Source organism: Capsella rubella, unplaced genomic scaffold (assembly GCF_000375325.1).
Source record: "Capsella rubella cultivar Monte Gargano unplaced genomic scaffold, Caprub1_0 scaffold_7, whole genome shotgun sequence".
Lineage (NCBI taxonomy): Eukaryota > Viridiplantae > Streptophyta > Magnoliopsida > Brassicales > Brassicaceae > Capsella > Capsella rubella.
The window spans coordinates 15616895-15642640 of NW_006238917.1; the positions used below are offsets into that span (position 1 = coordinate 15616895).

Genomic DNA, 25746 nt, shown 5'->3' on the forward strand with positions numbered 1-25746 from the left:
TCGAGCATTTTATGCAATAATTCATGTTGGTTGTGGTATCATTTTTCTTTTCTTTTGCTGATTGACTTTGAATGGGAAGAGGTGTGACTTTAACTGTGAATAATACTTTGTTTGGTTATATGTCAATTATCTTCATTATATTTGCTCTCTATTGTTGTATGTTGAAGAGATGGTAGTATGATACATGTGAGTCGTCTTGAGCATCATATTAGATAGCAGTTGAATAAAATAGCTACTCACACCATGATGGTGTCTAATCCTCACACCATGATGGTGTCTAATCCTCACACCATGATGGTGTCTAATCCCCTTAAGGTGCTCATCACCAATTTGGAATCAAAGTAGACTAGTTTTGTACAAACGATAGAACATTTGTCTGTTTTATTGGGCTGTTATTCTGTTTTTCTAAGGTATAGAAAGGAACACTATTCATCATTATTACTTTCTTTTAATATGATTCATTGTGCTTTCTACTTTCAGATACGCTTTCCAGTTAAGTGTAGTATGCGCTGAGGACGAGGTATGCATATTGTTTTCTAGATTTTGTTGTAGTTACAAAGATTGTTCCATATAGCTAAATTCCATCTAATAATAACTGAACCCTGGCACCCTGCTGAACTAAATGATTATTGACTCACTGTCATAGTGACATTAACTCGAACTCCAAAGTGGTAGTTTATGGTGCTTTAGCTGTATCAACCCTTAAAGATGATGTGATGTGTTCTGGGACAGATTCCAATTCGAGAGACTAGGTATATTCAGTTTCAAGATCATAAAAAGTGTTTGCGTTTCTACATGAGCATATTGTGTGTTTTGATTATTTTATTCTCTAAGTTTGAATGCTTGTGTATCATAAGGTCTTTTATCCTATATGATGTATGCATCTTAGAGTCTCTTATAGATATTTATTTTGACATATTTGTTACTTCTATAGATTATGATTGTTGTTTCCTTAAATCTTGAAAGTATTTGTTCTGTGTTAGGCTCTAAACTTCTGCTGATTGTTTTAAACATGTGAATATCATCGTAGAATTTTGTATCATGCATTGAGAAAAGGTAGATTTTTCTTTGACTATGAAACATTACATTGTGTGTTCAAAATACTTACTTTGACTATGAAACATTACATTGTGTGTTTAAAATACTTATTGTCTCTGTTTGAATGTAATGATAAATATAATTATTTTCTGAAATAGATGCATCTTTGAGGTTTCATGTAGACACATATTTTTAGATGTATGTGCTACTGCACATTATGGTAATGGTATTATTGAATCTCGAATTCATTTGTTTTGTGTTATGCTGTGTTATGCTCTAAACCCTTGGTGTTAGTTCTAAGCATGTGAAACCACATTTTGGAATTATATATGCAATGTCAACTAATGATAACTGTGGTAGATTCTATAAATTGTAACCTTGGTTTGAGTCTTTACTATTCATTCAATAATTTGTATTGTTGTTTGTTTGTGTGAAGTGGACAATTTGAATTTCAATGTTAGTTTTGTTGAAAAACAGTATTTTCTGTATTTAGTTTTAGCCTTGTGTTAGTTTTTAAAGTCTGTATTTTCCATGTACACATTTCTTGCATTTTAGTTGGTAGTCTGGTAATTTTTCGTTCATTATTCATAATCGACTTTTGTATCTTACGTCTTGGAATAGTTAGCAACTTAGCATGGTAAACTGATTCAATTTGAACGTATGTCCATCTTAAATTAAGGCCAGGGTACTATATATGTACTAATGTCTATGATTGATTATGAGTATGCATGGAGGATGTAGATATGACTTGAAATATTTTAATCTCTCGTTGTTCTCTTCCCAAAGTTTCTCTCCAAGAAGATGATTCTCATTTCTCACCCCAAAATGAGTCCAATATAATTACTAAGAAGTCTTCTTAAGAAATATACCGTTTGATTGTAGATTATGACTGTAGTTTCCTAGAATCTTGTAAGTATTCGATTTGCATTATGCTTTATCTTTGGTGATTGTTTTGCTGTTTCTAAGTATAATAAATTCTTTCATGCTATAAAATAGATGCATCTCGGCATCTCCTGTAGATATGTATGCTGAACGTATATGATATTTCTGCACATTATGATAATAGTATTATTGAATCTCAGCAGTTGTGAGTGTCACTTCACAAGCAAATGCTCCAATGTTTACTACTCGTGCAAACACTGTCGTGACTTCTTTCACCTCAAATGCATAATGTCTACGGTAAACATTTTTATCAGTCATATTGTCTTGTTCCGTTTTATTTTCAACTTTCAATGTTTATGTTGCTTTTGTGTGTGTCATAAAGGATGACCGTGAAGCTGCAACAGAAGAGGATCAATTAAGAGACATCTATCTTATGTACCTAGAACTAAATCTCGTGGAGGTGTTGAAAAGTAAGTCTTAGTTTGGTAACGCAACTTTCGTTATTCTAGTCTTATATATGCATTATTATCAACTTCTTTTCATTTTATTCTTATGTTTGTTTCAACAGATGATGACCGAAGACGGTATTGGTGAACTAAGGAAGGTAAAACTCACATTCAAATCTTGGTACACTTTTGAGAATCCAAATGTAGACTACACTAAACAAGAGAGCCAATATCGTAGGAGCCATCAAATCGAGTCTCATCCATGTAATAATACGGCGTGAAAGCTGAAGACAACATAGACGATCTTACGATGACTTCTCCCATCGTCTTAGACAATCTCTTTTTGATTGAATGGACCATACAATCCATGTAGTAAATGATTGCTTCTCGATGGTTAGTACAGTTTTTGGCAATCTCGATTGTTGCGTCCTTGACGCAGTTGTGGCAGGTTGTTATGTTGACGTCTCCTGTGCATAAGAACATTCCATAGACTGTGTCTGAAGCTAGACCAGTTGTGAGGTTGTAATAGTTAACGGTGGATGATTGGTTGCGAAAAGTAGAGAGCATGGTGTTGAGATTTGTGTTGTTGTGAGTGATGTTTCTGGATGATTTGATGCAGAAAGTGTCCATGTGGTCGGATTCGGACATGGTCTGGTTAATGGTGAAGAAGAGACAGAAGAGAGCAGCGAAGCAGAAGAGCGTACAGAGTTTCTTTGGTGTATCCATGTTTTTTTTTAGTTTTTTTTTTTTAAGTTTTTGTTTCAAAGGTTAAGAGATAAAAGAGAATGGCGAAGGTCGTTGATTTAACAAGTAACAAGTTTACTGGTCTTTGTTAGCTTTCCAGATTTGTTGTCTTTGTTTAGGGTTTTGTGTGTTTGGTCTTTGTTTTTTACTTATATTCTCCCAATAAGAGTTGACTAATGGACTTGATTATATATTTCAAGTGGGGAATTAAAGTGAAAAATTAATCAATTAATGTGAAGATAAGCAGAAGAGAGATTTCATTGATGTTTACATGTCTAAATTTCTTTTGTGGTATATGAGACTAGCAATCATAAATAGAGAGGTTAGTTTAGCAAGTTCTTTAACTGGTCTTTGTTAATAGGTTTTATACTCTCTTTTTTTGGTGTTTCTCTAATTAAGATCTATATGTGTCTTATAGCTTTGTTTTGTTTCCTTGAGTTCTCCCAAAAGAGTTGACTAATGGGTAAGGATATATAATTTAAGTGGGGGTTAATTAAGGATGTATATACAAATTAACTATGAGATGTGAAACCCATAGTAGTAGTGTGAAAATAATATAATGTATGATATCACCTTAGTTAAAACAAAATGTAACGTACGTAATTATTTCAAACACTACCTTAGCTTTCGACCTCTAATGTGACAACAATGAGTCCAATTAAATGGTAATGAAATAATGTAGCCAAAACATGATATTAGCATATTTGACCGATATAACACAAAATTCATTATAAAAAAAAAAGGGAAAATCCTTACAACAAGTAAATGTATAACAACATTAAAAAAGACAATAAAACATAAGCATGAAGCATAATTAATATAACAAAAACAATATATTTTGTATTTCTCTTAAAAAAATTCTAAATCGAAACTCAAACCAATCCTTTTTTCTTACTATAGTAATTGTAAATCTGATCATAAACCCAAAAGTGCAAACACCGAAAAGGCCACAGCAAGAACCATTCCCCCAAGTATTTTGTTATCTCCTGCAAAACAAAAACAAAATAATTCAAACATTTACAACATTGACCATAATGCTAATTAATTATAGAAACATACAAGAGATAATTAAATATTGTAGTTATTTTTTTCTATATTGTCTTACGTTTCTAAATTACATGAAAAAGTTATATATATATATAACATAAATATAATATATATAACTTCTACTAGTATTTTGTTTTCTAGAAAAAGACACCGTACGTAGTAACGTATATATCGTCTACTCTACTCTAGTATGAAATAATAGTATATAACCCATTACTATAGTTTTCATAGATATTTATATGCTAACCTCTAATCCAGAAGGTACCGCTGTGACTTGGCGGTGGGAGCGGCGGCAATGATGAAGTGTAGGTATCAAAACTCACCATACATTTGGGAGTGAAGATGAAAGCCCAAAGCTGATCACCACAGCACTCAGTGAGTTCTTGGAACGCAAGTTTCAGACATGTTGTGCAGTTTTTTGGATCTAAATAAGGAATACACTGAACAATAGACTCAAGATCATACTTGTCATCGAACCTAGTTGTATCCATTACATAATACGGGGTAAACGACGAAGACAACAAAGATGACCTAACGATAACTTCTCCCATTTTGTTGGACAATCTCTGCCCAAATTTACCAAATGATTTAGGTATTAAATCATGAGACGACCACCAATAACTAGGATGCGTCTCCAGGGTCGAGAGAAAGAACTTATCTGAGTATCTAACCATACAATCTACGTAGTAAATGATTGCTTCTCGATGGTTAGTGCAGTTTTTGGCAATCTCGATAGTTGCCTTCTTGACACAAGCGTTGCAGGTTGTTCTGTTGACATCTCCTGTGCACAAGAACATTCCATGAACTGTGTCTGAAGCTAGACCGGTCGTGAGGTTGTAGTAGTTAGCGAATGATGATTGGTTGCTAAGAGTGGAGAGAAGAGTGTTGAGATTTGTGTTATAAGTTGTGTTGTTGCGAGTGGTGTTTTTGGATGATTCGTCGCAGAAAGTTTTCATGTGGTCGGATTCGGAGATAGCATGGTTAATGGTGAAGAAGAGACAGAAGAGAGCAGAGAAGCAGAAGAGAGCAGATATTTTCTTTGTTGTTGCCATGATTTAATTTTCCTTTAGGGGTTATGAGATCATTGAAGAAGAAGAAGAAGACTTTCTATATAAATATTAGAGATTAGAGACAGCTGAGAAGGTCTTCGATTTAACAAGTTCATTTGGCTTAGTTTGGTCTTTGTTTAAGTTAATAGTACCACTTGGTCATTTTATAATTCGATTCTCCCAAAATGAGTTGACAATGGGTGAGAATAAATATTTCAAGTGGGGAGATTAATCAAAGGGGACAGATTAGTTAAAGAATGTGAAATCGATAACAATGTGAAAATGAATGTAATATATGTGTCAAATAAAATTAAATTTATTTTGTTCCTGATGAATGAAATTAAATTTCAATAACTCTTTCGATTCTTCATATCATGGAAAAATATGTGTCAAAAGAAAATTCGAAAGTTTCTCAAAAGAAGAACAAATACCGAAATACGTATTTGATAAAATAGATGCAATAATGGATTTCGAAAGAAGTGAACATTTGAATAAAATAGTTTTATTTGATAAAATAGATGCAATAATGGATATTTTTTTGCTAAAAACGTAAAAATTTATTTGCTAAAAACGTAAAAATTTAATTGCGAAAAATTAACCAATAATGAATATTTTTTTTAGCATCTATTCAGTTTGCTATTATTATGTAGATTTTTTTTTATCGATGAGAACATTTTCTAACCATTCATTGGTTGGTCGTATGTCAATATATTGTAATAGTTGCTTAAAACTCTCTCATTCTTCACTTAAGAGTTTAGTGTTCATAGGTTGATGAATTTTCTTCTACATGCTTTTGCCTGCCATTAAGGAATTTTTTTTTTTTTGATAAACCCTATCGGCTGATCCGGTCAGCTTCGGTAGAAACGCACCGAAGTGCTTCAGAGTGGACTTCTCCCCGAAGGGCCACCATACTGTATATCCCGAGTTTGGAATGCTTTCCGACTAATGCCAGGGGTAATCAGGCCGTCTGCATTTCTGACTACCAGGTAAACCAACTGGGCCTTGGCCCAATTGACAGACTTCCCACACAACCATGATTTTTGTTTCCATGGTGGATCGAATCTGGGTTAGTTCCTTCCAAGCTTTCCCCAATTCTCCCTACCACTGGACCACGGCTGTGCGGGCATTAAAGAATTAGACTTGGTTGATATATATAACGTGTGTTTATCAAGTGCAAGAAGCAAGCCTCAAGAACCTAATAGATTCCAGCGGTTTAGATGATTTGTCACTTGATACCACGTGAAACAACTAAATGACTGTGTTTTACTAAAACGATTCTGAATTCGTTCGAATGACATATCGTAAATTTGTTACTTTCGTGAATGGATCAGTGACTCTACCAATGAGAATGAGTAAGACTAGTTTCCTTGATAACTTTTTTGGTTGGGAATAATGGTGATATGAACCAAAAGCAAACGAGAATCAAATTCCAAAGGGACTTTAATTTGCATGGAAAGCTATGAGCAACTTTTGTTCTTTAGAGGCTTCATTTATGGAGTCCACTTCTTACACAAGTTACCACTCGCTAGAAGCTGGACACTGCAACAGCAACACGATGTCGTCTTGTTATAGTGTTCCATCATCATCTCCTCAATAACTTCAGACACTTCAGAAACTTCATACACTTGAGACACTTCAGGCACTCTAATATGTGTAGAATCATCCTCTTCGATAAAGATCATCTTCTCCAAACTCCAAACATGAAAATCGTCCAAGAAATTTTGATCATTCTCTTCCATATAGATATTCATCTCCTTCAAACATGGAAAATAGTCCAAGAAATGTTTTATCAGGTGCATCTCTTTGGTTGTTCCTTTAAACCTTTTAATCTCTAACACTTTTACTGGACAAGATGTGAGAGAACGACCCTTTTCCTCCCGAGAAATGCAGTCACAAGCATCCCCGCATTTATCTGTAACATGGTGCAAGAGACCCTGAAAGCATATAAAGGAGACAATAAGGGATCCAAAGTATATATATATGAGAACTCTATCTTTGTACATGTTTGGCAAATTCATGCGCTGTTTAATTATTACCTCAAGGACTAGAGTTTCTAAATGCGAACATTTCCTTAGAAGAACGGGCATTGCTTGCCAACCTCGACTATCGTGGCTTTTAATAGTTAATGAGTTGAGGTTTTTGAACATCGGCAATGATTCACAGCAGACAGAAATCACCTTAATAACAAAACAAGCCACAGTTTTAGAACAAACATGACTACCATGCTCCATAGATTCTGAACAAAAGAAAAAATATTACAATAGAGGCCCAAAGAAGGAGAAACCTGACCTCAAGAGTATTAGGACACATAACTAGACACCGGACATGTTGAAAGCCATTCATAAGGCTTCCCACATTTGAAAATCGGATGATAACATTATCATTACCGAACAAAATATTGTGTGGCAATCTTGCTCGCTCGATATCTTTATCATTTACCGAAAGGCGGATTCGAGCCTCAAACAAGTTATCCATTTTAGCTACGGAATAATCTTCCGCGGCAGAATCAAAGTGAGAGAAGTAAACAAGACTAGGTGTATCAAATGAAAAAGTAATTAAATAAAGATTTAACTCAATCGTTAGGGACTTGAGGCTTGCACTTGATATAGTCACAGTAACATTCATATCCTTCCAGTTAACATATTTTAAGACTAATTCCTCAAGCGCAGGCAAAGCATGAAGAAGAATCTCAAACGTATCAGCAGATACCCTAACTGACTCAAGAACGAGAGTTTTGAGCGCCGGTAAGAAAATGCTCTCGTCCATCAAACAAATATCAAACCAATAACCTAACCCAAGCTTAACTAGTTTCTTGTTCTTGAAAACTTTCGGAAACATATGATTGTCGTAATCTGCTGATCTCCTAACATCAACGATTGATAGAACAATCTCCGAAACACCACGCACCATCACGTTCTGTATCCAACCATTCACACGATCCATATCAATACAGCCCCTACCACCGAGGTAGACTTTCTTAATGGGAGAATCACCCTGCAATGCCATTACTCTATCCACAAATTCCATGAAGCTCTGTCCAAAATCACAGTAATCAATGTGAAGAGTAGGGGAAAACGCAAACAGATTGCGCCAACTCTTGCAGACAACTGAAGTCAAAGCAGCTTCCTTTGTGGTAAGGAAGGACAGTATATGACAAAGAACACCGTCTGGAAGATCGCTTATGAGATCCATCTTATCTTCTCTGCACGTACAATTACCAAACAGTTCCAATATGTTTAATTATTCAATTCATGTAAGATCCAACCAAGTGCGAAGAAACACGTTAACCTAGTAAACATGAACTCTCTAATAAAGGGAAACTTATATACAGCTCCATCCAAGACCTACCTTGTTACAAAAGATTTTAGTGAAAAAGAAAGTTGAGATTTACTTAATCGCTTGTTTCTTTAGCTCTACAAGCGGAGATATGAAGAAAGACTTGAATTTTTAGGTTTTCCACAAGGCATGAAAGACAGCAAACAAACAAAATTGAGGGTTTTACTTCACGAGTTAAAAATTTGGGTAAACCGAAACAAGCTTGAGTTTTGGGCTAGGAAAGTATTGCTTAAACAGATCTAAGCCCAAATCTACAAGCCCAAATCTACAAGCCCAAATCTACAGGCCCAACATTAAAAGTATTGCTTAAAGAGAAGAGAGAAGTCAGAAAACGAAAGCAACGATCAAAGAAGAGCAAGATGCGTAAATTACGATAGGAATAATTTGAGTTTTAGTACATTTTGAGAAAGTAATTGGCAAAATAGTACAAAGACTATTTATAATTAGAGAAATAGACAATGATTACTATTAGACACTATTTAAGTGACTCTCAAACCCTTAATTAAATGTTATAATTACAAGCATGCCATTAATGTTATAATACAATTAAATTTTTAATTATTTGCATAGCAATAGTTACATAATATGATCTGTACGTTTACTATAGTGTACAGATACATATACATATACACAATTTTAATTTCTACACTCATATTTATTTTATATTATATAAGTTATACGAATAAAATATGTATATATGTACAAAAAAATATATGTACATATATAATTATAGAAATATAAACTATTGTACAGTTAAAATATTTGTACAGAGGCGTACAACCGTACAGAATAATGTATGATATGCATTTTGTTTGATGATTTTATTTGATAATGAAAAACGATTTTAATAATTTTTTAGATCTGTACAACTTACAAAGTGTACAAATGTAATATACATAAGTAATCCGTACAACATACTAAGTGTACAGTAATCCGTACAACCTACTAAGTGTACATATGTAGTGTACAGATAATAAACAACTGTATTCATATTTCTATAATAGTATATATATATATACAATTGTACATACATAAATCAGATTGTACATATAACTATATAACTATATGTACAGAAAAATGTTTGTATAACAGCTGTACACAAACATATATGTACAAATACAATTGTGTATATATAGAATATTATTCAAAGTTTAAAATTATTAAACAAAATGCATATCAAATTATAGAGAAAAAAATATAGATTTTTTGTATGTGAAAAATATGAGGAAAAAAAATTGTATTGACAAGTATTTTAATTATTAGAATGAGAGGGTATAATAAAAAGAAAAAAAATAATTAAAAAAAAAAACTCTCTCCCAACATTTCCACACAGTGACACACACACCCATTCTCAACTTCTCAAGTCTCAACGATTGATATAAGCTCATTTTTGTCTTTTTCCAAACTCTCCCTTACCCTACATCCCTTCTTATCTCTAGGCATTACCACGGTTACGGTTAATGCGGTTATGGTTAATTAACCACCGGTTAACGGTTATAATTTTTTTAACCATAACCTTAATCATTATATATACGGTTAAGACGGTTACGGTTATATACAGTTACGGTTAATTACGGTTACGGTTAAATACGGTTACGGTTATTTGATGATTATTATAATATTAATATTGGAGATAAAATTTTATGAAATATTATTTATTTTACAAGTAAAAAATATATGTGATTTCAATTATTTATAGTGAATTAGTTAAATCTGGGTATTGTATACAGTTATAATATAATTTATTTTAAAAATTTAAATATGCGGTTAACCGAGCGTTTAACCGTACGGTTAACCGACGATTAATTACGGTTAATTATGGTTACGGTTAATTAACGGTTACGGTTATTATTATTTTTTAACCGTAACTAATTTACTTTTACGGTTAACGGTTACAATTTTTAACCGTTTTATACGGTTACGGTCTGGTTACGGTTGATAAACGGTCCGGTTACGGTTAAAAATACGGTTAAGGTTAGCTTTTGGTCATGCCTACTTATCTCTACCATTCTCTATCTCACAAACACCTATTTCTCAAATTTTAAATAGTCTTTGTACTAAATAGCATATTATGTTTTCAAAACGTACTAAACATCAAATTTTCCCATTACGATAAACTCTGTCAATCTTCTTTGACAAATCTCTTTCTGAACGGACCAAAGTGTTTTCGTTATTGGATCATTAGGTTTTCAGATGCTACAAGACTGTGTCTCTAAGGACTTAGAAGAAGAATTTAATTTATCTGATGACTAAAGGAACCATACGATCCAAGTACGTACGTAGTAAATGATTTCTTCTCATTGGTTTGAGCAATTATTTGCAATCTCGGGTGTTTTGTGAACCAGTTTTCGTAAGATTGTAGTAATATAACAACTCAATATATAATGTGTAACCAAACATAAGCATGATGAAGCTTTATTAACGGAAACAATAGTATTGCTCTTAGCAAAATTCCATCGAAACTCGAACCAAACCTTTTTCTCAATATCGTAAATGTAAATTTGATCAAAAGCTCAAAAGTGAAAACACTGAAGCGGCCACAGAAAGAACCATTCCCCCTAGTATTTTGTTATTTCCTGTATAACAAAATACAAAATAAATCCAAATTAACGTTACAGCATTGACCATATACAGATATACTAAAAGAAATATGCAAGAGAGAATTAATGTTGCACTTATTTTTGTTCTTTATTGCCTTTTGGAACATAAGTTTTTATATAACATAAATCTCATATATTACTCTCATAGATGTATAGATGCTAACCTTTAAGCGAGCAGGAACCACTGCGTTTTGGCCGTTGAAAATAAATAATATTTGATGATGAATTTGAGGTATCAAAACTGACTAAACATTTGGGAGTGAAGATGAAAGCCCAAAGCTGATCACCACAGCAGTGAGTGAGTTCTTGGAACGCAAGTTTCAGACATGTGGTGCAGTTTCTTGGATCCAAATGAGGACTACACTGGACAACAGACTCAAGATCATAATGGTCATCGAACCTAGTTGTATCCTGAAGATAATATGGAGTAACAGAAGAAGATAGCAAAGATGATCTGACAATAACTTCTCCCATTTTGTCAGACAACCTCTGCCTAAATTTACCGAATGATTTAGGTATTGGATCGGTTGAAGACCAAAAGGTATTAGGCTTTGTCTCTAAGGTGGAGAGGAAGAACTTATCTGAATATCGAACCATGCAAGAGAAGTAGTAAATGATTGCTTCTCGATGGTTGGTACAGTTTTTGGCAATCTCGATTGTTGCCTTCTTGACACAAGCGTTGCAGGTTGTTCTGTTGACATCTCCTATGCACAAGAACATCCCATGGACTTTGTCTGAAGCTAGACCGGTCGTGAGGTTGTAATAGTTAGCGGATGATGATTGATTGCTAAGAGTGGAGAGAAGAGTGTTGAGATTTGTGTTGTAAGCTGTGTTGTTGCTAGTGGATGATTTGTTGCAGAAAGTTTCCATGTGCTCGGATTCAGAGATAGCTTGGTTAATGATGAAGAAGAGGCAGAAGAGAACAAGGAGTTTCTTTGTTGTTTCCATGATTTAAAACTCTTTAGGGGTTATGAGATAAATGAAGAGGAAGAAGAAGAAGACTTCTATATAGAGATTAGAGAAGGTCGTTATTTTAACTAGTCCATTTTGTCTTAGTTTATTCTTTATCCAATGAGTCTTTCACATTGTTTAAACAAAGACCTTAATTTGCATTTTTTTTGTTCTTTGTTTTAAGTTAATGGCACTATTTGTTACTACTTGGTCTTTTATTTATTCGAATTCTCCCAAAATGAGACGAAAATGGGTGAGAATAAATAATTCGAATGACGATTAATTAAGGGGACAAATTAATTAAAGAATGTTAAATCGATAACAATGCGAAAGTGTATACCAACTCAAACTTAAAAAAAAAAAACAAAAAAACCAAGTGCTAATAGCTCAATTGGTAAAGATCTCTGGCAAAATCTCAGAGGTTGCCGGTTCGAGTACCGCTTGGGACGAAACCATATAACATGGTCTGGTTTCGGACCTGAGGAGATTTATGGGCTTTGACCCAGAACCTCTTTCATTATTAAAAAAAAAAAAAATAACAATGTGAAAGTGTATGAAATGACCTTTTAAGACCAAGTTACCAACCATTATAATATTACTAGATAAGATAAATGAAGAGGACTTCTATATAGAGATTATAGACATAGAGAAGGTCGTTGATTTAACAAGTTCATTTGTATAAATTTGTTGTTTATCCAATGAGTTAATCTTTGTTTTTTTAAAAGTTAATTAATAGTACTATTGTTATTACTTGGTCTTTTTATTAATTAGATTTTCCAAATGAGTAATTGGTCTTTGTGTTTTCTTGGTTTTTGTTTAAGTTAATTAATAGTACTATTTGTTACTACTTGTCATCTTATAATTAGATTCTCCAAATGAGTAATTGGCCTTTGTGTTTCTTTGCTTTTTGTTTAAGTTAATAGTACTATATTTGTTACTACTTGGTCTTCTTATAATTCTATTCTCCCAATGAGTAACTGGTCTTTGTGTTTTTTTTTTATCTTTGTTAAAGTTAATAGTAGTTGTTTTTTTGGTCTCGAAAGCAGTTAGTTCAGCGAGACGATAGATGATGAAGCCATTCACTTTCTACACTTCAGATTGACATGGAAAGGCTTACATCATGAAGCATGGATGAGTATCGTTTGGATAACTTTCTTCGGTGTGTTTTCCTTTTTGCAAAGGATTCTTGGAAAGATGAAACCAATCTGGTCATGGTAAATAATATCTTAATGCCTAGAGAGACAGTGTGACCGATTTACTAAGTGAAGTGATGGACAATAGAATGTTAATTATTGTATTCTATTGTAGCCATTTAGCTGTGAACACATGGCTCAAAAATGTAGAACTGTAGATGGACGCCTATTTTGTAAAGTTAGTTGTATAATTGTGATGATTATGCATGATGGATGGATCTATCAGATTTTCGTTATTGGATCATCAGGTTTTCAGATGCTACAAGCCTACAAGGCTAAGGAACCATACAATCGAAGTGGTTTTCAGATGCTACAAGCCTACAAGGCTAAGGAACCATACAATCGAAGTAGCTAACTATTTCTTCTCAATGGTTTGAACAATTTTTTGCAACCTCTTGCGGTCTTGACGCAGGTTGTTTTGTGGACCAGTTGTGAGAATGTAATAGTTAACAACAATGGATGATTGGTTGGGAACTATTTCACTTCTCATCAAAACATTACAAAATTTTAAGGAAAAAAGATACGCAGCTACATGAATTATGGTACAATACATGGCCACACATCCGAAATTTAAAAATGTATCCCTAACTAAACAAACTATATGTATTGCATGTCCACATATACGAACTATATGTAGTCATGTCGCCAACATCACGAACATTTTTTCCGGTACACTTTTCACCGGAAAAAATATATATATACAATATTCAATATAAATTTTTTTTATATATATATTCAATGCATTGTTTTTTTATAATTAGTTAGTTTCGATAATTTCAAAACTAAACTAAAGTAAAAAACCAATTAGATAAAATAATAATAAAAAATAACACTTAAAAATAAATAAAAAATCACAATGTTTCTTTTTAATATTTATAAGATAGAAGATCTAACGATTTTTATAATTAGTAGAATAAAATTCACACATAATTGGTTTGATTCTAATGCTTTAATATTTAAAATTCACATATTATATATTAAATATTCAAATATTAAACCAAATGATACTCATGTCCGAATATTTTTAAAAATAGAAAAATTTTCTGTTTATTATTATTATTCCTAATTAGTTTTTTTTAGTTTAGCTTTGAAATTATCGAAACTAACTAATTATAAAAATCAATGCATTAAATATATATATACAAAAGATTTTTATATTAAAAATTGTATATATTTTCTTAATTATACAGTAATATAAATGATTCAAAAACATGTTTTAAAATAATTAAAACTTTAAAAAAATCTTTTTTTGAATATTTATATTGGTCAATGCCGGTCAAACGGGTCAATGCCGGATTCTGGCCAAAAGTGTACCGGAAAAAATGTTCGTGATGTTGGCGACATGACTACATATAGTTCATATATGTGGGCATGCAATACATATAATTTGTGTAGTTAGAGATACATTTTTAAACTTCGGATGTGTGACCATGTATTGTAGCATACTTCATGTAGGTAGGTATCTTTTTTCCAAATTTTAAAGTATAAAAATGTATGAAAACTTCCCCAAAGGGCCATATTTACTCTACTTTCCCAAATACATATAACAAACAAATCACAAGAGAAAAGGTATCTTGAAATTTGTTCTAGAACTCTTGTTTGTCTCAGCTATCTCTTTCACACTTGTCCATGAGTTTCTCTTCCTCTTATTTGATCCACCAACTGTTTTCTCCGCAACACTTTCAGGCTCAACCGGTTTCTTACTCTTTGATTTTCGTATCCTCTTACCCCTATCGAGAGTAAGCATCATTGGCTTCGGTGTATTCGCAACACCATTCTCCTCCTCCACCTGATCTTTCTCACTTCTCACAGGTGAAGAAAGCATGTTACTTTGGATTTCCTGAGGCACTGTCGTCGTCTCTTTATTGATCTTAGGACGTGTAGGACGAGGAGCTTTCGGCTTGAACGGGTAAATCTCTTTCATCTGACCTTTCGCAGTACCTCTCTTAAGGTTACGGTGAGAACAGAAATTGCAATGGTAAACAACATTGTTCTGAGGTAAACAGATGTTAGACTTCTTGCACCTGGTGCGTTTCTTCTGCTTAGCGGAAACTTTCTCGATTCTAACATTACAATTGAAGCCAGGCTTAAGAATGGTCTCACACCTACAGAGATAAACTTTTGAATCATCATTACATAATCCAATATAAGATAAACCCTGACATTAAAATGCAATAAAGATCCTCTCTTTGTAAAAACATTAAGGAATCGAAAAACTCAGAACAATGGCCTTTCAAGATTCTATGCAAAACAACCTAATCGACGGTGGAGGAAGAGGTACCTTTGACAAGAGACGAGATCAGGATCAGGAGCGATCCCAGTGGTTTCAATGTCGGCAGCGAGACAACGACCGAACAAGGAAGCAAGAGATGGTATCGGAGTATCTCCGGCGGAAGACCAGAGAGCGAGATTCTTCAAGTGCTCATGTCTAAGTACAGATTTGAGATTAGGTCCTCCTTGAGTGTTTGTAAGCTTCTTAGCTCCTCGTTTTCCCATCCTTTTACCGGTAGAATACGGCTGAGGGAACAGAGTATGACAGCAGAGCAGTGTGATGACTTGGGATTTTAATCTGCAAAGAGAAGATTAGGATCTAACGTCAGCAAATTCATCTAAAACAACTAATAGAAAATTCATCTAAAGCTAACAAATGGAAGCAACAGACGCATTTTGATGTAACTTAACCAAAAGCAAATCGAATAGAGAACTGCTCCAAAGGCATATATATGAACTGCAATTTCATTACAAAAAAAAAAGGAACCGTATCATCACGAGAGTATGCACCTTGGTATTTATCTTGAGTTTGTTGGGAAAGGAGACTGGGGTATGGTTGAGTTGTGTCTTGTCTTGTTCGTATCGGTGAAGAAAGCCATTAATGGTGGTGTTCTCTGTTTTTTTGTGAAAAGGAGTCTTTTTTCTCCGAACCCTTAGTCAGTAGTCAATTGAAGAAGACAAAGGAGGGATCGAAGTAGAGTAATTGAAGAAGAAAAGCGTTAGGGAATGGATTGACAAAAAAGAAGAGGGTTAGGGTTTTGACTGAAGAAGAAGAAGAAGAGATCGAGGAAGGAAAAGAGAATACAGTCTTACGACGTCGTTTCATGGACACGGGCCATTAATTTTAAGACTTTTTAAAGCAATATAGTTTATATTTACTTTAATGAACCAAACCGAACCTAATTTTTTAGGCTTTTTTTAAGAGATAGGGGTTATATTTATCTTAATGGGCTCGCGTCGGCCCTAAGTTTTTAGCCTTTTCAATGTCCAAGGATGAAGATTGAAAAGTGCACACATGATCAGTGAGAAATAGGATATGAGAAGTTACATTATTCATCAGCTTTTGCCTGGTTTGGTCTATGGAGACTCTAATGCTAAGTTTAAAAAGTTTTGAGACGCTTAATTTTGATATTACTTTTGATAGTTAACTTGAGAAAATCAACAAAACCAATCTATAGATTTTGTTCAAATCTTCTATATTGGCGTTCATCGATAATCTTTTTAACTTATAAACATGACCCGAAATAAAAAGTTATACAAGAAGATCTATTTCCTTAAATTTCTACACACTTGTTTCCAAAATAATTCAAACATTTTGATATCTAAAATCTTAATTTATATTCAAATGGATACTAAGAAATATATCTTGGTATATATAATATATCAATATAAATAAATACTAATTAAGTAGATTTTTGTTTTGTTAAGAGATACGTACGTATATGGTGCCTAAGGAAAAAAAAAAATCATAAAATTTAAGAAAATAAATATTCCCAAACCACGAAAGAAGGTATGACAAAGATTGTGACAGAAGAAGATAAAACAAAGATGGCTATCTTGGTCTCAAAGAGAAAGCCGACTACACCCAGTAAAAGAGATGATTATAATCCTCGTATCTTCTTTTTCTGCAAATCCATTCTCATGGTTGCTCCGTTCTTTGTTCTTTATCTTTGGCTATCTTCGACCTTAATCATCTCCTCAAGGGAACTCAAAGATCCAAGTGTTGTTCCTAGTAGATATGGAAAAATAAATTCTCTAAAGAATGATAAATCTGTCAGAGCAATTCTTTCCCGTGAAGATAAGAAGCGTTTTGGTGTGAATATTAAGCATGTTCTTGATCATAAGGCCAAGAACGAGTCTGAGGAAGAAGAACAATACCAATACATCAAACCTAAGAGTGAAGGAGAAGGCTACGCGCTAAGGGCAGTGATTAAGTATATTCATGAACAGAGATCTTGGTTGCCGACGGCCAGGAAAAAAGGCGAAAATCCGGGATCTTGTGAAGGGAAAGGAGTTTATGTTTATGACTTACCGTCTAAATTCAACAGAGATTTACTGGTAGATTGTGTGGATATGGTCCCTTGGACTAACATGTGTAAGTATTTCAAGAATGAAGGTTTTGGAGAAGCAATTGGGAATCTTGGTCAAGGTTGGTTTAGGACACATCAGTATGCTCTTGAACCGATCTTCCACTCTAGGGTTTTGAAGCATCCTTGTAGGGTTTACAACGAAAGCCAAGCTAAGATCTTTTATGTCCCCTTTTATGGCGGTTTTGATGTATTGAGATGGCATTTCAAGAATGTTTCTAATGTTGTGAAGGACCGGTTGGGGATCGAGGTTCTGAAATGGCTTGAATCGAAGGAATCTTGGAAGAGAAATGCCGGAAAAGATCATGTGTTTGTGCTCGGAAAGATTTCTTGGGATTTTAGAAGAAGTAAACTTCCTTGGGGCTCAAGGTTCCTTGAGTTACAAGGAATGAATAACCCTACAAAGCTTCTCATCGAAAGACATCCCTGGGAAGTCAACGACATCGCAGTCCCGCATCCGACCTATTTCCACCCTAAAACGGATTATGACATCGCTAGCTGGCAGGTCAAGATGATGAACAAACCTCGCAGGAATGTTGTAAGTTTTGCCGGAGGTGCAAGACCCGGTAACCCTCACAGCATACGTTCAACGCTAATCGAACAATGCACAACATTTTCTGACCAATGCAGATTCTTAAATTGTACTAACGGAAGTTGTAACAAGCCTGAGAATGTCATAGAGCTGTTCCAAGACTCAGAGTTCTGTCTGCAACCGTCGGGAGATAGTCCAACGAGAAAATCCGTTTTCGATTCACTAATCTCCGGTTGCATTCCGGTGATCTTTAATCCATACACAGCTTATTATCAGTACGCGTGGCACTTACCGGAGAATCATCGGAAATACTCAGTGTACATAAGCCAAGAAGATGTCAAGGGAAAGAGAGTAAACGTGGTAAAGAAGTTGATGGCGAAGACTGTAAGAGAAAAAGAGGAAATGAGAAGTTACATTATTCATCAGCTTTTGCCTGGGTTGGTCTATGGAGACTCTAATGCTAAGTTTGAAAAGTTTCGAGATGCTTTTGATATTACTTTCGATAGTTTACTTGAGAAAATCAATTCATTGGTCTAAGATTTTTTTTGTAATGTTTTGCTCTCATGATATCCCTTTTGATATGATGACTCTGTTCTGGTTAAGAACCGGTTATGATTTGTTACTGTATTAATTTGATGGTAAAGAGACTAAAGAAGGAGCAAATTGCCTAACCAGCCGGTTTAGAGAAGTCTTTGGTCAAAAGTCAAAACGGAGAGAGAAAAGAACGGCATGGTGTTTTATTTTCTATTGTAGCAACGGCACGGTGTTTTAATCTCTATTGTGGTGAAAGAGACACTTCTCAATTCTCATCTTCTTCTCCAAATTCATCAGTGTTCTGAAACTTTTCTGATCCACAAAATCAGAAGAAGATGAAGCTCAAAGTGTATGTCGATCGGATGTCACAGCCATCTCGTGCTGTCATCATATTCTGCAAGTACATCTCGTTTGTTCTTCCTTTGTTAATTTTCGATTCAGCGTTTTTAATTTTGTTCTCAGATACATGATGAACTGCTTTTTTGTTTGAAGGGTTAATGGAATCCAGTTCGATGAGACTTTGATTTCTTTGGCGAAGCGTCAGCAACTAACCTCTGAATTCAAAGGTTCGTATACATAATCAAACAAAAAGGTTGAAACTTTATTTGGTCTTTACAGTAAGATTTGATCATAAAGTGTCTGGCTTTATTTGGTCATTACAGTGAGATTTTATCATAAAGTGTGTGTCTTTGTTTCTCAGATATTAACCCAATTGGGAAAGTTCCAGCTATTGTTGATGGTAGACTTAAACTCTTTGAGAGGTTTTTACATAAATTTTTTGATTCTTGCTTGGCTTTGTATAGAAACCATTGTTTTATGAATCTTAACCGTTTGTTATATTTGCAGTCACGCTATCTTGATATATCTTTCCTCAGCATTTCCTAGTGTAGTTGATCATTGGTAAGTTTGTACTTTATTTGACACATGTTCTTGATGGATTGCAAAGTGTAATCATTTTACTTATAGGTACCCAAATGATCTTTCCCAAAGAGCCAAGATTCACTCAGTTTTAGATTGGCATCACACCAGTTTACGCCCTGGCGCAGGTACTACACGGTTTTATTCATATCGATGTTGAGAAGTTTTAGATTCAAATAGAATGGTCAGCTTCATGTTTTTGATTACTGTTTCAGCTGGATATGTTCTGTATAGTGTACTAGCTCCAGCTCTCGGTCTTCCTCTGAATCCGGAAAAAGCTGCTGAAGCTGAGAAGTTACTAACGAAGTCTCTATCCACTCTAGAGACTTTTTGGCTTAAGGGAAATGGCAAGTTCTTGCTCGGAGGCAACCAACCATCTATAGCTGATCTGAGCCTTGTGTGTGAACTGATGCAGCTGCAGGTAACATAAAACAAAACATTTTCCCAATGGATTTAGATGTTTTCTGAGTTTGTATTTCATTGAAGTACCAGTGTAACCAATCATATCAAACAGTGTAGAGCATGAAGTTGCTTCCTTATCTCTGTTTTGACGTTTGATTGTAGAATTTATGCAACTTTGTAGGTTTTGGATGACAAAGATCGTCTTAGATTGCTCAGCCCTCATAAGAAAGTTGAAGAATGGATTGATAATACGAGAAAGGCGACAATGCCTCACTTTGATGAGGTCCATGAGGTTCTTTTCAGAGCCAAAGATAGATTTCAGAAACAGAGAGAGCTGGGAGCCGTATCTAAACCAGGTATTCAATCTAAGATGTAAGAACAAAACTTATCCAAGCCGGCTTCAGGGGTCAATGGATCATTGAATAATGTAATAATGTAATAAAACCACACTTTGTTCTACGATTTCTTATACAATTTGTGGCTCAAACTGAATTTTACTTAGCTGACCATTTTCAACATCTTCCCGGATAGGTAGAGATCAAACGTTGATTTGGTACATCACCTCATGAAGGTTTTTCAAAAAAGAGGGTGTTACAATGAAGATTCTACAAATGACAAATTACAGTTAAACACTTATGAAAACAATTACAACTGAATTCATCGTGGATCAAAGTTCACTAAACCAAAAAATTACGCAAAATATATAATTAAACAACAACCCATATTTAAGTTGTTTTTAGTCTTGTCCAAAATACCATCACAGCCAGAGCAGAGAGAGAAATCAGATGAACTGGATGTTGCACTTGTTTGCTGAAGCTCTATTAAGAGCCATTAGATTGTCGCGCAATAACCCAATGTTGTTAGTGTCTTCTTCAACACCAATTTTCACAGTTTCAAGATATTTCAATTTTCCCAAGAAATGCCACATTTGTTTCATCTCTCTAGAACTTCCTCCATAGCCTAAAATCTCTAGCACTTTGACTCGACATGTCGATAAACAACACATTCCCTCCATTTCATCAGAAGGACTTCTATCTATATAACGTTTGTACGAGAAATTTTTCTTAGGCTTGTTAGTGCAAGCGCATACGTTTCCACATCTATTAGTAACTTTGTGCACAAGACCCTGAAAGCATAGCAAACTATTTGAATGTGCAAAAAAAAATATTGTGTGCCCCAATTTGCCAAAAGCTTTGATATACCTTTATAAGTAGAGTTTGTAGATTTGGAGATTTCAAAAGCAGACGAGGCAATCCCTGCCAACCGTTTTCCTCGTCGCTCTCAATAGATAGATGATGGAGTCTGTCGAAGACCAGCATGGTATCACAACAGTAGTAAAACGCCTGATTTATAAATTATAATCACAATCAGAAAGCAGATTGATATAGAAATGAGACAATGGTAACTAGCTTAAGACTTAGAGACCTCAAGAGAACCGGAAGAGAGGTGAAGGGTCTTGACATTTCTTATCGCGGCAACCAAATTTGCAACATCACCCAACTGAGTTGTGGTATTTAACTCCCACAATCGAAGATCCAGTCTAGCTTCGGCAAGCGAATCGAGGTAATCAACTTCAAAATCATCGGAGAGAAGGGCAGAGTAGTCAAGAAACTCAAGTTTAGGTGTCTGGATCTCAACATCGTCTTTATAAGGTTCTATGTTATGAGGAAAGTCGAAGAAAATCGTGAGTCGCTTGAGGGAAGCACTAAACACAGACATCGTCCAAGTTGGCTGGTCATCACCATCACCAACATCACGTATGAATAACTCCTCGAGCACAGGACATCCAGAGATGAACCAATTATACAGAGCTCGATCAGCCACAACTGCACCGAGAGAAAGTGTCTTGAGCGCTGGGAAAAACACTCTGCCCTCATGAAGTGGAACATACTCTTCAAGAACAGTTCGATTACTAGATAGTGTGAGTTTAACCAATGTGTTTCTCCTGAAGATCCTTATATTCAGAGAATGACCATATCGGCATTGCAAGATTAGTTCCAAGCAGCCGCGTCCGAGGGCACGGAAAATCCAACGGTTAACACTAGATTGTTCATAGTGGCAATTCAGAGTGAGTTTCTTGATGGGACAATTGTTTAGCACAGCCACTGTTTTCTCCATGAAATCAGAGAAGCCATCGTTTCTGAGAGATGTTGGGTCTTCCAAGTCAAAGTTGTCTACAAAAAGGAACATATTCCTCCACCTCTTGGACAGAACAGATGTGGAAACAACGAGTTTTGTCGGAAGTAAAGACAGGATATTTTTGCCAAGAACCTCATCCGGCAAACTGCTGATGAAATCTCTAGAACCCATAAAGTCAGTCTCATATACTTTCTTCCGCCTACAAACCAAACACAAGTTATGTCCAAGTCTCATAACAAGATCAGATAACATCCGAGAGTAACTAAGCACACACAATATACGAAACGAAAAGGGACAAAATTTTAAAATTTCCGTTGGGAAATTTTCAGCATTTCGATAAAAGATGAACATCTATGCAATAGCATAAACATGCAGAAAAAAACAATGTTACAGATGTGCTTAATTTATCTATAGGTAGATCAGAAAGGGGACAATTAGGTTCAATTGATCACTCTACTCTTTGATTCTGAGTCAAGAACGACAAAGAAACCTTGGAAAAAGAAAGCAGAACAGGGATGTGAAAGCAAGATTGGTCTAAGTTCGAAGCAAGAATCAAGAACAAGAATACAAAGATCTGGATTTACCGTTTACCAATGCATAAACAGTAAACCCCACCGAAAATAACTTTTGGTGTTGTGTAGTGTAGTGTGGAAGACACAACTGTTCTTTATAGAGTCTCTCCACCAAATTCACTATTCTTCAAATTCTACCCAATTGGTTGGGCCTTTACGACGATATAAAGGCCCATTTACAACAAGTGAATAAAACGGCGACGTCTTTACTCTGACCTAGGTTTTTTGATTCTTCTCTTCTTCTTCTCCGTTTCACTACCCTCCTCAGTCCTCTTCTCGTTAAACCTCCACATTTGAAGCGGCAAGTAACGAAAAAACGAACCATGGATCCGAATCCAACATCGATGTGGAGTTCTATTGTGAAGAAAGATCCACCTTCGAAGCCTCCGGTTAACGACGGAGCTCCGGCAGCCATTCTTGGGATGGTCGGAAATTGCAAATCCACAAAAGGGATATCTTTGGCGGTTGTTGATGCTAACGCCGTCATTGAAGGAGGCCAGAGCTTAACGAACTTCGCCGATAAATTCGTAACCGTCCCTGAAGTACTCTCTGAGATTCGTGACCCTGCTTCTCGCCGTCGTCTCGCTTTTATTCCTTTCACTATTGATACAATGGAACCTTCTCCTGAATCTCTCAGTAAAGGTAACATATGTTAGTTTTGTGATTCTTGTGCCTTAGTTTTTGAGCTCGTTATGTGAAATTTGTATCTAAGTAGGTTTGTGATTCTTGCTAATGCTTAAATGTTGTGTTGGAGAAAGATTGTATTGTATCTCTGACGTTGATTGTTTTTGTTGTTTTTCCAGTTATTAAATTTGCAAGAGCTACTGGTGATTTGCAAACTCTGTCTGATGTTGATCTCAAGTTGATTGCTTTGTCATACACGCTTGAGGCTCAGGTTCATGGCACCAAAAATCTTAGAGATGTTCCTCCACCTATTCAAACTGTTAGAGTAAAGAGGTTACCTGAGAAGGATTTACCTGGTTGGGGCTCCAATGTGGCTAACCTGGAGGAGTGGGAGGCACTTGAAAACGAGACTGAGGAAAAATCCAACGCTAACTCCAAAATCCTTCCGTTGAAAGACCTTAACATGAATATTATCGCTTCAGACACTGTTTCTGAGGTAGGTTCTGTTGTCTCTCATACTGAGAATCATGAAGAGGATGATCAGGAAGGTGTGAAGAAGCATAGGCGATACCCACCCAAGAAAACAGAGGTTAAGCTTGAGGGTAAGATGGTTGTGGAGGGAATTGATGCATCCCAGGGGCATTATGATGATGATGATGCCAGTGATTGGAGACCTGCAGTTAGTAGAAGTACCCACTCTAAGTTTCTTAGAAGAAAGGCAAAGTGGGAACATTACAATGCCTTGGCTGAACAAGAAATTCAGCAAGATCAAGAAGCTGACAAAGCTCGGCACATGATTGAGGACACAGCTGATCAGCAGTCGAATCAAATGTCTAAAGACGCCAATGAAAGCCATGCAAAAGATAGTGGAGAGAATGGTGAGGATCTATCGTCCATCCTAAAAGATATGAGATTGGAGGAAGATTCATTAAGGGCTCACCAAGAAGGGACTGAAGAGACGAATGCTGAATCAAATTTGATCAGTGGTGAGGATGATATGGATAATGATATTGAAGTCGAAGCTGAGGAGATCGATGTTGCAAATCAAGAGTTAGAGGTTGCTAGTGAGGCTGGGGATACCTTTGAGGCATCGTCAATTGCAGATGATGGTAGCAGTGAGCAGAGTTGGTCGGTGAGAGCCTTGTCTGAGTCTAGTGTGGCCTGCATAACTGGTGATTTTGCAATGCAAAATGTTATTCTTCAAATGGGTTTGCGTTTACTTGCACCTGGAGGAATGCAAATTCGCCAACTGCACAGGTACACTTTATGAATCAGAGAACTTCCTCGTCTCTTATCTTTGTTCAAATGTGACACTTTTCCCTCAGCATGCTTGTTAGTTGAGAGAGATGCATACCTAACCTTTTATTGCATTTGCATCTTCAGGTGGATCTTGAAATGCCATGCTTGCTACACAGTAACTCCTGAAATTGGAAGAATCTTTTGTCCCAAGTGTGGGAATGGCGGCACTCTACGCAAGGTAGCAGTTACAATAGGCCAGAATGGCACCATCATAGCTGCCCGTAAACCACGTATTATACTTCGAGGGACCAAAGTAAGTACTTCTAATGAGTAGAAGCTAACCGAAACACCAAAAAAATTCCTTGTATTAGTGAAGAGTCTTGTCTCGTTATTTGAAGTAAGCTTTTAAGCAGAAACCGTAGTTTCCTTCAGAATCTGCAATTAAATCAATATCTGGAAAACAAAATTTTATGATACCTTAAATTTCATAATGATAAATCTATAAAACCAATTACCTTTGCATACACAGATAAAAGCTTCTCCTGATACACATCTTCTTGTTTTGCTGTGCAGTATTCGATACCAATGCCTAAAGGAGGAAGAGAGTCAATCACCAAGAATCTGGTTCTACGGGAAGATCAACTCCCTCAAAAGTTTCTCCACCCTAGGACCAAGAAGAAAGCAAGCAAACCGGTTAGTCTCTTTCCTGTCTTCTATCTCAAAGTCAAATATGTAACTTTGATCAAAAGAAACCTTATGGTAATTATGTTGCTGTTTCCAGGGTGATGAGTACTTCGTATCAGACGATGTGTTCTTGAACCATCATAGTGATAAAAAGGCGCCATTGCAACCTCCTGTGAGAAAAGCTATGGCGGTTTTCAGCCAGAAAAGAAACCCTAATGACAACCATTACTCTCGTTCTATGCACTGATATATGTTTCTCCCGACATAGCAAGCATCTCCTTTACTTCAAAGAAATGCCTATGATTTTGTCTCTGTTTTTCTTTTACTTATTTGTTTTGATTGTTGGCTTCAAGTCCAAAACTAGTTTGAAAAGGTGAGTTAATAACTTATATTTGGTTACAGAAATAGTTCGTCTGATATCTGTTATCTCTTTACCCAAACTGTGTCATTTTTTTTTG

At 35.4% G+C, this 25746-nt stretch overlaps 9 protein-coding genes across 12 annotated transcripts; 3 read left to right on the plus strand and 6 right to left on the minus strand.

Annotated features, from left to right (window-relative positions):
• Positions 1 to 2511: 2511 nt before the first annotated feature.
• On the minus strand, positions 2512 to 3363 carry LOC17878134 (cysteine-rich repeat secretory protein 59). Its single transcript, XM_006286100.2, has one exon. It carries the CDS (start codon positions 3090 to 3092, stop codon positions 2580 to 2582), a length of 513 nt encoding a protein of 170 aa, XP_006286162.1. The 5' UTR covers positions 3093 to 3363; the 3' UTR covers positions 2512 to 2579.
• Positions 3364 to 3918: 555 nt separating this feature from the next.
• Positions 3919 to 5209, minus strand: LOC17877862 (cysteine-rich repeat secretory protein 58). The gene is made up of 2 exons (XM_023779742.1): positions 4405 to 5209; positions 3919 to 4096 (listed from the first exon to the last, which is right to left on the minus strand). The coding sequence occupies exons 1-2, from the start codon at positions 5207 to 5209 to the stop codon at positions 4026 to 4028; spliced, it is 876 nt and encodes a 291-aa protein (XP_023635510.1). The 3' UTR covers positions 3919 to 4025.
• Positions 5210 to 6696: 1487 nt separating this feature from the next.
• LOC17878467 (putative F-box protein At5g38390) lies at positions 6697 to 8398 on the minus strand. Its single transcript, XM_023779597.1, has 5 exons — positions 7496 to 8398; positions 7243 to 7383; positions 6930 to 7140; positions 6832 to 6863; positions 6697 to 6795 (listed from the first exon to the last, which is right to left on the minus strand). Exons 1-5 carry the CDS (start codon positions 8396 to 8398, stop codon positions 6697 to 6699), a joined length of 1386 nt encoding a protein of 461 aa, XP_023635365.1.
• A 2632-nt stretch (positions 8399 to 11030) lies between these two features.
• Positions 11031 to 12090, minus strand: LOC17878394 (cysteine-rich repeat secretory protein 57). The gene is made up of 2 exons (XM_006285848.2): positions 11307 to 12090; positions 11031 to 11118 (listed from the first exon to the last, which is right to left on the minus strand). The coding sequence occupies exons 1-2, from the start codon at positions 12088 to 12090 to the stop codon at positions 11048 to 11050; spliced, it is 855 nt and encodes a 284-aa protein (XP_006285910.1). The 3' UTR covers positions 11031 to 11047.
• A 2646-nt stretch (positions 12091 to 14736) lies between these two features.
• On the minus strand, positions 14737 to 16369 carry LOC17877426. Of its 2 annotated transcripts, none has more exons than XM_006284331.2 (3): positions 16068 to 16369; positions 15568 to 15855; positions 14737 to 15391 (listed from the first exon to the last, which is right to left on the minus strand). In XM_006284331.2, exons 2-3 carry the CDS (start codon positions 15780 to 15782, stop codon positions 14842 to 14844), a joined length of 765 nt encoding a protein of 254 aa, XP_006284393.1. In that variant the 5' UTR covers positions 15783 to 15855; positions 16068 to 16369; the 3' UTR covers positions 14737 to 14841. The 2 variants fall into 2 exon arrangements, with proteins under 2 accessions (XP_006284393.1, XP_023634844.1); XM_023779076.1 differs by lacking the exon at positions 16068 to 16369 and adding an exon at positions 15969 to 16037.
• A 736-nt stretch (positions 16370 to 17105) lies between these two features.
• On the plus strand, positions 17106 to 18713 carry LOC17879144 (probable xyloglucan galactosyltransferase GT20). The gene has a single exon (XM_006285076.1). The coding sequence runs from the start codon at positions 17106 to 17108 to the stop codon at positions 18711 to 18713; it is 1608 nt and encodes a 535-aa protein (XP_006285138.1).
• A 285-nt stretch (positions 18714 to 18998) lies between these two features.
• On the plus strand, positions 18999 to 20527 carry LOC17879125 (glutathione S-transferase T1). The gene is made up of 7 exons (XM_006282632.2): positions 18999 to 19110; positions 19203 to 19276; positions 19411 to 19471; positions 19557 to 19610; positions 19677 to 19756; positions 19844 to 20049; positions 20212 to 20527. Exons 1-7 carry the CDS (start codon positions 19046 to 19048, stop codon positions 20404 to 20406), a joined length of 735 nt encoding a protein of 244 aa, XP_006282694.1. The 5' UTR covers positions 18999 to 19045; the 3' UTR covers positions 20407 to 20527.
• Positions 20528 to 20598: 71 nt separating this feature from the next.
• LOC111829679 (F-box/LRR-repeat protein At5g35995) lies at positions 20599 to 22794 on the minus strand. 3 transcript variants are annotated; one of them, XM_023779532.1, is made up of 4 exons: positions 22754 to 22794; positions 21456 to 22368; positions 21233 to 21373; positions 20599 to 21156 (listed from the first exon to the last, which is right to left on the minus strand). In XM_023779532.1, exons 2-4 carry the CDS (start codon positions 22338 to 22340, stop codon positions 20812 to 20814), a joined length of 1371 nt encoding a protein of 456 aa, XP_023635300.1. In that variant the 5' UTR covers positions 22341 to 22368; positions 22754 to 22794; the 3' UTR covers positions 20599 to 20811. The 3 variants fall into 3 exon arrangements, with proteins under 3 accessions (XP_023635300.1, XP_023635302.1, XP_023635299.1); XM_023779534.1 differs by lacking the exon at positions 22754 to 22794 and adding an exon at positions 22660 to 22740; XM_023779531.1 differs by lacking the exon at positions 22754 to 22794 and having other exon boundaries at positions 21456 to 22634.
• A 184-nt stretch (positions 22795 to 22978) lies between these two features.
• Positions 22979 to 25705, plus strand: LOC17877592 (RNA-binding protein NOB1). Its single transcript, XM_023778218.1, has 5 exons — positions 22979 to 23383; positions 23545 to 24622; positions 24749 to 24917; positions 25178 to 25297; positions 25386 to 25705. Exons 1-5 carry the CDS (start codon positions 23065 to 23067, stop codon positions 25533 to 25535), a joined length of 1836 nt encoding a protein of 611 aa, XP_023633986.1. The 5' UTR covers positions 22979 to 23064; the 3' UTR covers positions 25536 to 25705.
• Positions 25706 to 25746: the final 41 nt, after the last annotated feature.

Excerpts from the sequence above, each read along its gene's own strand:
- LOC17879144 (XM_006285076.1), top strand. The coding sequence starts at position 17,106 with ATGGCTATCTTGGTCTCAAAGAGAAAGCCGACTACACCCAGTAAAAGA.
- LOC17879125 (XM_006282632.2), top strand. The coding sequence starts at position 19,046 with ATGAAGCTCAAAGTGTATGTCGATCGGATGTCACAGCCATCTCGTGCT. Across the intron at positions 19,277-19,410 it reads ACTAACCTCTGAATTCAAAG|ATATTAACCCAATTGGGAAA; the intron begins GTTCGTATACAT and ends TTTGTTTCTCAG. Across the intron at positions 19,472-19,556 it reads AGACTTAAACTCTTTGAGAG|TCACGCTATCTTGATATATC; the intron begins GTTTTTACATAA and ends TTATATTTGCAG.
- LOC111829679 (XM_023779531.1), bottom strand. The coding sequence starts at position 22,520 with ATGTTCATCTTTTATCGAAATGCTGAAAATTTCCCAACGGAAATTTTA. Across the intron at positions 21,374-21,455 it reads TCTCTTCCGGTTCTCTTGAG|GCGTTTTACTACTGTTGTGA; the intron begins GTCTCTAAGTCT and ends TTTATAAATCAG. Across the intron at positions 21,157-21,232 it reads TACAAACTCTACTTATAAAG|GGTCTTGTGCACAAAGTTAC; the intron begins GTATATCAAAGC and ends CTATGCTTTCAG.
- LOC17878467 (XM_023779597.1), bottom strand. The coding sequence starts at position 8,398 with ATGGATCTCATAAGCGATCTTCCAGACGGTGTTCTTTGTCATATACTG. Across the intron at positions 6,864-6,929 it reads CTATATGGAAGAGAATGATC|CTACACATATTAGAGTGCCT; the intron begins AAAATTTCTTGG and ends AAGAGGATGATT. Across the intron at positions 6,796-6,831 it reads GAGTGCCTGAAGTGTCTCAA|GAGATGATGATGGAACACTA; the intron begins GTGTATGAAGTT and ends GAAGTTATTGAG.
- LOC17878134 (XM_006286100.2), bottom strand. The coding sequence starts at position 3,092 with ATGGATACACCAAAGAAACTCTGTACGCTCTTCTGCTTCGCTGCTCTC.
- LOC17877862 (XM_023779742.1), bottom strand. The coding sequence starts at position 5,209 with ATGGCAACAACAAAGAAAATATCTGCTCTCTTCTGCTTCTCTGCTCTC. Across the intron at positions 4,097-4,404 it reads CGGTACCTTCTGGATTAGAG|GAGATAACAAAATACTTGGG; the intron begins GTTAGCATATAA and ends TTTGTTTTGCAG.
- LOC17877592 (XM_023778218.1), top strand. The coding sequence starts at position 23,065 with ATGGATCCGAATCCAACATCGATGTGGAGTTCTATTGTGAAGAAAGAT. Across the intron at positions 24,623-24,748 it reads CAAATTCGCCAACTGCACAG|GTGGATCTTGAAATGCCATG; the intron begins GTACACTTTATG and ends TTGCATCTTCAG. Across the intron at positions 24,918-25,177 it reads TTATACTTCGAGGGACCAAA|TATTCGATACCAATGCCTAA; the intron begins GTAAGTACTTCT and ends TTTGCTGTGCAG.
- LOC17877426 (XM_006284331.2), bottom strand. The coding sequence starts at position 15,782 with ATGGGAAAACGAGGAGCTAAGAAGCTTACAAACACTCAAGGAGGACCT. Across the intron at positions 15,392-15,567 it reads GATCTCGTCTCTTGTCAAAG|GTGTGAGACCATTCTTAAGC; the intron begins GTACCTCTTCCT and ends TTATCTCTGTAG.
- LOC17878394 (XM_006285848.2), bottom strand. The coding sequence starts at position 12,090 with ATGGAAACAACAAAGAAACTCCTTGTTCTCTTCTGCCTCTTCTTCATC. Across the intron at positions 11,119-11,306 it reads TGGTTCCTGCTCGCTTAAAG|GAAATAACAAAATACTAGGG; the intron begins GTTAGCATCTAT and ends TTTGTTATACAG.